A 10,157-nucleotide genomic window follows, 5' to 3' on the forward strand; every position below is an offset into this window, starting at 1 on the left:
TTTTAGAAGCCTGCTGACGTGGGACAGCAGAGGGCAAGCTTTGGAGCCAAACTGTTCCCCCCAATCTCACCCCCCACCCCCAGGATAAGGACATCACCAGTAGCCACCTCACAGACAAGTATAGCTGGGGGATGAGGTGGTACATGGAAATTGCACTTTGAAACAGTAGCCCATACACAAGATGAATTTTCATATAAGGAAATAAATAAATAAAATAAATAAATAAAAAGGCCTAGTGTCCTACTGAGCTCCTCAGGCTGCTCAGCTGGTACCTCACCAGCTCCCCGATATCCCAGCACTTAGTGTTCCAGACACATGGATCAAGATCTATTTCAATCTCTCTTAATTGGCTGGGTGATCTCTGGACCCCTGCCTCTGTGGGCTGTTTTTCTGTCAAGAGCAATCACTCTTCTCCCCGTCCTCACCAGCTATCTACTTAAAATATCAACACCCCATCCTACTGGATGTAGTGGCACACACCCAACATTCAAAAACCTGAGGCCAGGAAGGTTTTCAATTTGAGGCCAGCCTGGGCTATATATAGTAAGATCCTGTCTCCCAAAACTCCAAAATAGTACCTGAATGTCAGCTTTCCTAAATACAAGTTGGGTGATACCAAGCTATTATGAGGATGAAACAAGTGACACCTGCCAACAATCCAAACATGGGGTCTTGGACAGCATGCCCAATTTGCTCAAAAAAAAAAAAAAAAAAAAAGTGTGCTGGGTTTGCTGGCACCTGCTTATTGTAATCTTAGTGTGTGGGAGGCAAGGGAGGAAGATCAGGAATTCAAGGTCATCCGCAGCTTCCTAGAGCAGTTGAGACCAGCCTGGGCTATATGAGACCCTGTCTCAAAAACCCAAAACAAAGAAATCTGGGGCCAGGTAGTGACATGTACCCACAGTCCCAGTGACTGAGGTGGGAGCCTCATTTGAACCTCGGAATTTTGCCAAAGCCAATACTGTTTCAAAAAATAAAAATTCACTGGGTATGGTGGCACATCCTAGCACTCAGAAGACAGAAGCAAAAGAATTAGGAACTCATGGCTACATGAGACCATCTCAAGAAAAAAACAAAAACAAAAACCCAAACAAAAAATCCCAACAACAAAAAGCCCAAAAGCCTTGAAGCTGGGAGATGGCTCAGTGGTTAAGAGCATTAGCTGCAGCCAGCCAGTGGTGGCGCACACCTTTAATCCCAGCACTCGGGAGGCAGAGGCAGGCGGATCTCTGTGAGTTCGAGACCAGCCTGGTATACAAGAGCTAGTTCCAGGACAGCCTCCAAAGCCACATGGAAACCCTGTCTCAAAAAACAACAAACAAACAAACAAAAAGACCATTAGTTGTTTTTCCACGGGACCCAGGTTCAATTCCTAGCACCCATACGGCAGTTTTTCACTGTCTGTAGTCCTGTTCCAAGGGACCCAACAAAGACATGTAGGTAAAACACCAATGTACATAAATCATCCAAAAACAAAAAAAAAAAACCAAAAACAAAAAAAAACTAAACACAAACCCTTACATTGGCATGTAACATCGTAAATCCAGAACCTAGAGGCCAAAGCAGGAGGACCAGGAGTTCCAAGAAGCACAGTGGGGGGTGAGGGGATGTATGCTATAGGTGACCATTCTCTTCGAAGACCATCCATCTTTCCATGAGTATTTATTAAGCAGCTACCACATTCCAGGCTAGTTCTCACTCTAGGCATAGACAAGAAAGGCATACGTCTGCTCTCATGAAGTTTACATTCTTGTGAGGGAAGAAAACATCAAGGTTACAGTGAAAGTGGCCAGCCAGGGACATAAAGCAGGTGGGCAGAGACAGTGCTTGTGAACCTCAAGAGCCAGCAGGGCCTCTCTAAGGTCACTAGAATGACAGGGAGGAGCCAGCCACTTTCTTTGGGAAAAGCATCCAGCTGGATCTTTTATACCCAGTTCCTTCCAACCCTAGGCTTCATCTAAGAATATCTCAAAGCAAACAAGTCCAAAAAGAGCAAAGGTCCCCTCTTTATTATGGAGGCTTCCAAAGCAAGAGGGCAGGACAGAGGAGTTTGCCTCAGGGAAGGATCTAGTTGGCCCCTGGCCCCTTCCCTCCTGGGCTGGTATCCCAGGTTTCCTTGGCCCGATGGCATTTGTCTGATTCTTCTGCCTTTTGGGAAACCTGGAACCCATACATCTCCCTCCCTCACATGTCCCCAAAATCTCAGGCCAGGCCAGGGCAGACCCCAGGGCTGAGCCAGCAGGATGTGTGGCAACACCCAATCCTCAGACAGGCCTCCTAGAGCACCAGCTGGACGGGTGGGGCCTCCTGAGCACTCTCCCTGCTTTGCAGGGCCAGGTCCTTGGGGTCACAGGCATGGGTCTGGTCCTCAGGATTAAAAAGACAGTGATAACACCAAACAGAGGTCGACCCCCCATCCCAGCAGGTTAGAGAACACAAGAGAAGGACATGACACTAGGACCTCTTAGGAGGAGGAGAGGAGCCACGTGGCACAGTAGATGCCCAGGGCAGGCGGGCAGCTGGGGGCAGGCGAGGGTCATTTCTTCCTGGCACGGTCTGCCGCATCCAGAGCAGCCATGTTTCGTGCAGCTGTGACGAGGTGGATGACACTAATGATGGACTTGAGCAGGGCGATGGGAGCTGTGACCCAGAGGCCCATTCGGAAGAGCCCCACAGAGCCAACTACGGGGACACAGAGACAAAGAACTTCAGCAGGGGATGGAAGAGGTAGAGAATGAGGCTCTCTCCCCGCAGGCAGGGTGGACCCCCACCCCCACCCCCACCCCCTTTTCTTACCTAGTGGTCCCTCGGAGAAATTGAACAGGTAAAGCAGGCAGTAGAAGAGTTCGTTTCCAGCACACAGGGTGAACAGAGCGGGCTGCGTACAATATAAGACTGTCTAAGATGCAGGGCCAGGTCTCCACTTTAACCCACAGGGACTTCTGACACACAGGAGAATGCCCCTCAGCTGGCTGCACACTGCACCCTACTGCACACTTCTTTGTCTCTGTCTGTCTGTCTGTCTGTCTGTCTGTCTGTCTGTCTGTGTCCTCTCTCCTTCAGAGCCTCATTCTCACTGCTGCCAGGAGGATTCACACAGACCTCCCACCAATTCTCCTTCACCATGCCTCAGCCCAAGGACTACTCCTGCTTAGATGGCTGTGTCAGCCACTCTCTCCTGACCGGGTCTAGCAAGACTTCCCATTTTCAGATCAAGTAGGGGAGGGGCAAGACGCGCTCACCCTAGAAGTGTAGTAGATCCGAAGCACAGGGTTCCCAGATAGGTCGATCATCTTGTGGCTCTCACTGCCTCTCACCACAGAACTTGGGGAGAAAAATCATGAGACTTCCTAAGCTTTCACTGCCACCACATCCGCCCCATGACCCCACCAACTGACACTGCCTCTACTGTAGGGAGGAGCTGGTGTGAAGCTGAGAACTGCATTGTGTTCAAAGCCTTCTAATTCCCTAGGTGGGGGCAAACTCAGGATTAAATGCCACACCATAAAGCACCCGTGCTTCTCCCCGAATTTGGAATCCAAAAATATCCAGCCAGGCCCATGCTAGAAATTGCTTAAGCCACCTGTAAACATGACAAGTTCACTCAGAGACACGGCACTCACCCAGGGACTTAAAAAGTGGCCTCAGCTAAGGGTACGGCCATGCTGGCATATCATTCTAGCACTCAGGGGGCTGAAGTGGGAAGACTGTCATGAATTTGAGGCCTACCTGGGCACACACTAAATTCTAAGCAAGCCTTGGGCTGCTGTCTCAAGGGGGAAAGAAAAAGGAAGACCTCTCTCAGGGAGCCTGAAGTCATCCCAGTCGCCCTCCCACTGTAATGTCTTCCACCCATCAGCAAGCACCCCCAGCTTCACAGCAGACCTGTGCAGATGCAGCCAGTGACTGGCCACGTCCAAGCTCATGCTGAGCTGGAAGAGAAGGGTGGCTCGAGGGTACAGAAGGGCCAGGTTGACCAAGAGACACATGGTGGAACAACGGTCCGTCAGCATGTCAAGCATGGCCCCAAACCGGGTTCCTGAAAAATAATTAAGTTGAAAAAATTAAGTTGGAGGGACTGTTTGGCACAGCGGATCCATAACAGGTTGCCCACATCTGGCCTACCACTCGGGGCCGAGTAGGAAAGGAGTGTGAAAATGTCTTCTTCCATCTACACTTGAGGAGGAAAGCAGGCTGCTGTCATAGATGGTGAAGCCAGTTGGATGGGGATTATGAGGACAGGAAGTGAGAAGGCATGGGGCTGTGGCAGGAGAGCTGCTGGAGAAATAGAGAAGCTCTATCTTCAACTCCTCTAATCCAGAACCAAGGCCCCAAAGAAAAGCAAGCAGATCCCAAGTCTAAGGGGCAGTGTAAGAGATGGATCTGGAGAACTCATTAGTCAAAGCTCCAAACACCACCTGCTTCCCCCCACCCTGCTCAAACCCCTTCTGGAGTCCCTACTGTCTGTGACTAGCACATAGTAGCCCCCTAGTAAACACCTGTTGAATGGAATTTTACTTTATTTACTTATATTTTTTTAAAGCTTATTTATCTTTTATTTTATGGTATGAGTGTTTGTCTACGCATATGTACGTGCATCCCATGTGTGCCTGGTGCCCACAGAGGCCAGAAGACAACACTGGATCCCCTGGAATTGGAGTTATAGGTGGTTTGTAAGCCACCATGTGGGAACTGGGAACCAAACCTAGGTCCTGTACAAGAGCAGTAAACAGCTGGGCGTTGGTGGCGCACGCCTTTAATCCCAGCACTCTGGAGGCAGAGGCAGGTGGATCTCTGTGAGTTCAAGACCTGCCTGGTCTACAAGAGCTAATTCCAGGACAGCCTCCAAAGTCACAGAGAAACTCTGTCTCTGAAAAAACAACAACAACAAAACAAAAACAAAAACAGAGCAGTAAACATTTCTTTTGTTTGTTTGAGACAGGGTTTTCTGTGTTAACAGCCAGAACTGGAACTCACTCTGTAGACCAGGCTGGCCTTGAACTCACAAGGCCTCTGCCTACTGAGAGCTGGGGATTAAAGGCCTGCTCCGCCACCACCACCCAGCCAAGCAGTTAAGTTTTCTAAATTTATCCTCTGAGCCATCTCTCCAGCCCCAATGACTTTTATTTTTGCAGGATTTTGCTGTGTAGCCCTGGCTCACCTTGTACTCAATATGCAGCCTAAGAGGACTTTTGACTTGGAGCAATCTTTCTGTCTGCCTTTCCAGTGCTGGAATTACAGGCAAGAGCCACCATGCCCGACCCGAAGGGAATTTATCCAGAGAGACCTCTTCCATTCACAAGGCTATGTCCACTTTAGGTCATACTGTTAAGTCACACCCTTCATAAGGCGTGAACAGTCGGTACTAAAGAGCAAGCTTAAATCCCAGGCTTAAATCATCGCAAAAACCCCTGTTTTGTTTTCTTACAGAGATGGGAATGAGCCATCTACCTCTGAGGTTCTGGGAAAGCAAGAAAAGGGCAGGGGAATGTTGGTTCCCCAAGTGGTGGTGGTAGAGTTCTGTCACCTTGATTAAGGGCTCGAGCTGCGTGTCCATCGAAGGCGTCTAGAAGTCCACTGAGTAGATAGAAGGAGGAGGCCGTGAAGGGGCAGCAGGGCATGAAGTAGAAGGAAATGATGGCGAAGACAATCCGGGCATAACCTTGGGACAGGAAGGGAAAGGGACAGGTTGTGATCTGGAAGCCAGCTCACGGTCCCTCGCCCTCCGCTAGGGTAGGGGCCACAGACAGCACTCACCGATAAGGTTAGGCACGAAGAGGAAGATATTTTCCTCTGGCATCCTGGCGGTTCCCCTTGTCGCCCTGGCCCAGCTCTGGAGGTGCAAGGACTTGTCCCAGTCTCACCAGCGCGGCCTCACCTTTCAGCGCGGAACATCAGCCGCTCCACCTGAGCCCGGGGCCCAGTTCCCCCGCGCAACCCCAGTTATTAGAGCCCGCAGGGCGCCAGGGCGCAGGACGCCCCTGGGCGCAGCTCACGCACCCCTGGCCTTCCGATGGGCAGGAGCTGTCGTCTCCAGCAGCTGGCTCCGCTGCTGGCTGCGCCCGGCTCCCCTAGGCTTACTCTTCTGTCGGGGACGTTAACAGCATCGGAGGAAGGAGAGAGCGGTGTTTTAAATATAAATAAATAAATTAAATAAATAGTAGCTGAGGCCCCTTTAAGGTCTGCCTGCTTCCTTTTCCTGCCGGCGCCCCTTGGTTCGGCTCGTACCAACGCACCGAGGGAGGGAGGGAGCTGAGAGCCATCCGCAGAGGAAGGAACTGGAAAGGGAAAAGCAGAAGAGACCTGAAAGAGAGTCCTCATTTTTTATTTTACAGAGGGAGTAAACTCCTGGAGGCAAAGGTAAGGCGGTGAGATTCCGGCGTCCCGAATTTGAGCCTCCCCGAGAAACCGGGTGACTTAGTACAACCCACATCGCTTCCCCGCCCGCTACGTCTGCGGCCGCGATCGCTCTCCCGGACCCAGGCGGGAAAGAGATGGCTAGAGAGGCTCGGGGCGCGCCTGACTCTTGCTTCTAGCGCCGCCCTGGTGGTGGGAGGATTAGAGCCCAGGTTCCACCCTACGTCATCTCCCAAATGCCTCGAAATAACGCTGGGGTCACCACCTCCAAGGAGGAACCTGGAGAGTAGCCGTGGCACGCTAGGAAAATGTCTTTAGTTCTAGAACCTTCAGTATCCTAGCAACGGAACTATAGAACCTCCGCAAACATTTAGGTCTTTATAGCAACCCAGAGCAGCTCTTCCCTGGCTCTCCCTCTTTCCAACCTTCCGCCCCAATCCCAACTCCCTATCCCCTGAGGCCCATCATAGGGTCCTCTTAAACCTCTCCATCTCCCCTCCCGCCGAGTAGCCCATCAACCCATCAGCCAGGTCGGGGGCTGCATGTTGGCTGCCTTGCCTTAGGAAGAGCCTTGGCAGAGAAGAAGAAAAAAGGGCTTTGGAGGGAATGGGGGAGGAAGTTACTCTGAGAGCCCTTCCCCTCAAAGTTATAGGCAAAACACCAAACTTTTTCAAGGACAGGGCTGAGACAGTGGGGTGTTTGAGCTATAGGCATGGACTAAATCTGGGCCCAGAGAGATGGGGTATCTGTGGGGGGTGGGGTGGGGGGGTGGTGGGGAAGTTTCTCCGTCTTAACCCAAACTTTGTGTTCCAGGGGGATGGCATCCACATCTGCCAGGAATGGGGATACAAAAGACAGCTGGCCACCTCAAACTCCAGCCTCCTTAGGTGGAGGGCAGGTGAACAACAGCGGGAATGTGAAAGAGGGAAGGGAAGCAAGGCAGGCAGTCTGGCTGTAAGCCACGCGCCTTTATCCTTAGTCCTGAAGTCTCACAGACTGCGTTCTGGGTCAAGGGCCTTTCAGTCATATCACACAGCTCAACCTTCTAATACCAGATTCCTCAGACGTAGAGCCTGCAGCCTGGAAGACAACAGACGGGTGGGAATTTGCAGACTGAGTTCTAACTTCCTTTCCAGAAAGTCTCATTATCCCGTTCTGAAGAATTCCTGAGCCAGATCAGCGCAGAACTTACTGATGAAGCACTGTTTATTGCTCGATCCTACATGAACTCTGTGCCCATCAAGGAAAAGCAGACAAAAGACCAAGGGACTCAGATATCTAGACATGGTGAATTTTCCCTCTTCATCTAGGGACCAGTTCCTGACTCCTTTCTAGCCATAGCTGACCTCCCCAGGAATCTGCCCATTTTTCCTCCTCAGTGCCAGTCCTAGGCACAGTGCTCCCTACCCTGTAACCCACTCATTGTTGCTAGCCAGGAGTCCCTTGCCCCCATTCACTCTAGCCACAGCTCTTTCTAACCATGGGGAAAGTCCCTTCTCTAACTGGAGCCTCTATTTCCAGTGTTCTTCAACAAATCCCGCGGCACAGATACACGGTAAATGAGGCTCTGCCCTGGGAGAAGGGTGAGGAGCTTGTGGATGAGAGCAAGGGTTTATAACATCCCAGCAGGGTACGGGGAATTTGTTTTTTTGTTTTTGTTTTTGTTTTTGGTTTTTTTTGGAGACAGGGTTTCTCTGTGGCTTTGGAGGCTGCCATGGAACTAGCTCTTGTAGACCAGGCTGGTCTCGAACTCACAGAGATCCGCCTGCCCCTGCCTCCCGAGCGCTGAGATTAAAGGTGTGCGCCACCAACACTCAGCTAAGTACAGGGAGTTTTGATCCTGCAGATTACCATGCTCAGCTTTCTTTCTTCTTCTGCCATCTCCAGCTCTGACAGAAATCGAACCCGCAGCAAGGCACACCTTCTACCATCTCCTCGTGAAAAGGTTTGTATAAGGTCATTCAGTTTCAACATTTCCAGTTTCCACTATGTGCCCCTCCCCATGTTAGAAGTTTGGGACACACAGAATGCACTATAATATAGACTCAGCCCTTGAAGAATTCAGAGGTTTGTTGGTTTGTGATAGGGTCTCACTATGTAGCTTACTTGACCTGACATTTGCTATGTAGACCAGGCTGACCTTGAACTCAAAATGATCTGCCTGCCTCTGCCTCCTCAGTGCTAGGATTAAAGGTGTGCCATTTAATTTGCCATTCTCAGCAAAATTCAGTTTAGAATTAGGCCAGGTCAAGTTAACGGCAATGACAGCATGATATGGAAGGGTGCTACCTAAGAAGAGAAAACAGTAAGACTGTTTTTGCCTCATCTTCAACTGGGCGAGGAAGGAAAGGTATCATGGAACTTCCTGAAGAAGGTAACACTCAAAGAAAGAACTTTCATCAGGCTGTGGTGACTCACGCCTTTAATCCCAGCACTGGGGAGGCAGAGGCAGGTTGATCTCAATTAGTTTGAGGCCAGCCTGGTCTAAAAAGGAAAAAAAAAAAGAGAATTTTCTAGGAAAACAGCTCTGATATAAGTAGTCTAAGCAGTAAGATTGTATAACCCAAGGCACAAGGAGGTATCTTAGTGAGGTTGTGAGCAGCAGCTTGTATGATCTAGGGCCTGCCAGGCTTGGTGGCTCACACCTTTAGTCTCAGCACTCTGGAGGCAGAGTGGGTAAGTCCTGTGAGTTCAAGGACAACTTGGTCTACATAGTGAGTTCAAGGTCAGCCAGGGCCACATAGACCCTGTCCCCAAAAAAATAACTAGATAAATAATAAATAAATTTTTAAATTAAGGGCTGGAGAGATGGCTCAGAGGTTAACAGCACTGGCTGCTCTCCCAGAGGTCCTGAGTTCAATTCCTAGCAACCGCGGTGGCTCACAACCATCTGTAATGAAATCTGGTGCCCTCTTCTGGCGTACAGGCATACATGCAGGCAGAACACACACACACACACACACACACACACACACACACACACACACACACAAAGCAGACAAATGTTAGATGGGGAGTGGATGAATGAGTTGAAGACATAGGAGGCACATGGGTAAATGGATGAATGGATATGTTGACTGAGCATGTACTGAGCACTTGCTGTATGGCCAGCAGCACTGTCCTGGAGTGCAGCACCGAGCAAAATAAAGCCCCTGCTCTCCAGAAGTGGGAGATGAAAGATGAGTGGTGGGAAGATAGGTGAGTAATGAATGGGTGAGCATGTGGATGGAGCGGAAGGATGGGGAAGGGATGATGGATAGACTTGTAAGTGAACACATGGAATGAGGATGTAGGTGAATGTGTCCTTGGAGAGAGGGGTTATGAGAGAAGTTGAGCATGGTGGCTCTATTCAGGGGTGGTGCATGGCTTGGATGGCGGGGTGAAGGAAGGATAAACCAGACTCCTTAAGAGAAAAGAATCAGCAGTTGGCTCTGTCTTCCAGGGAGCCCTCCCCAACAGCCTGACAACTGGAGGATGATCCCTATTGCTGCTCTCTCGGCCTCTTGCCCTCCCCACTTTGCTCCTCAGTGAAAGCCTCAAAGCCCCTCTCTTGCAACTTGCTAACCACCTCATCTTGGGAGGAACTCCTGGTCATCAGCGATGCTACCTTTGAAACCAACAAGTCTTTGGACCAGTTGCAGGACTTCTCTACCTTCCTTGGACAATTACACTACTCATGATAAAGCGTTTAATAAAGAGCCAGGGATCCTCCCTTCCCACACACATCAGAGTGTTCCGGAGTGGCTTCTGGAGGGGGCGTGCCTTTCTTACAGAGGGCATAGTGCATGTCACTGTATTCC

At 50.3% G+C, this 10,157-nt stretch overlaps 2 protein-coding genes across 6 annotated transcripts; one reads left to right on the top strand and one right to left on the bottom strand.

Annotated features, from left to right (window-relative positions):
* Positions 1 to 1,645: 1,645 nt before the first annotated feature.
* On the bottom strand, positions 1,646 to 6,158 carry Cdipt (CDP-diacylglycerol--inositol 3-phosphatidyltransferase). Its single transcript, XM_027404593.2, has 6 exons — positions 5,758 to 6,158; positions 5,528 to 5,662; positions 3,886 to 4,039; positions 3,243 to 3,324; positions 2,797 to 2,878; positions 1,646 to 2,682 (listed from the first exon to the last, which is right to left on the bottom strand). Exons 1-6 carry the CDS (start codon positions 5,798 to 5,800, stop codon positions 2,537 to 2,539), a joined length of 642 nt encoding a protein of 213 aa, XP_027260394.1. The 5' UTR covers positions 5,801 to 6,158; the 3' UTR covers positions 1,646 to 2,536.
* Positions 6,159 to 6,231: 73 nt separating this feature from the next.
* LOC100754044 (putative protein T-ENOL) lies at positions 6,232 to 10,082 on the top strand. Of its 5 annotated transcripts, none has more exons than XM_035442205.1 (6): positions 6,232 to 6,360; positions 7,171 to 7,255; positions 7,494 to 7,644; positions 8,245 to 8,302; positions 9,472 to 9,555; positions 9,800 to 10,082. In XM_035442205.1, exons 2-6 carry the CDS (start codon positions 7,175 to 7,177, stop codon positions 9,819 to 9,821), a joined length of 396 nt encoding a protein of 131 aa, XP_035298096.1. In that variant the 5' UTR covers positions 6,232 to 6,360; positions 7,171 to 7,174; the 3' UTR covers positions 9,822 to 10,082. The 5 variants fall into 5 exon arrangements, with proteins under 5 accessions (XP_035298096.1, XP_035298097.1, XP_027260399.1 ...); XM_035442206.1 differs by lacking the exon at positions 6,232 to 6,360 and adding an exon at positions 6,459 to 6,569; XM_027404598.2 differs by lacking the exons at positions 6,232 to 6,360; positions 9,472 to 9,555 and adding exons at positions 6,576 to 6,731; positions 7,879 to 7,912.
* The last annotated feature ends 75 nt before the right edge of the window (positions 10,083 to 10,157 follow it).

The sequence above is a fragment of the Cricetulus griseus genome, chromosome 3 (genome assembly GCF_003668045.3).
Source record: "Cricetulus griseus strain 17A/GY chromosome 3, alternate assembly CriGri-PICRH-1.0, whole genome shotgun sequence".
Classification (NCBI taxonomy): domain Eukaryota; kingdom Metazoa; phylum Chordata; class Mammalia; order Rodentia; family Cricetidae; genus Cricetulus; species Cricetulus griseus.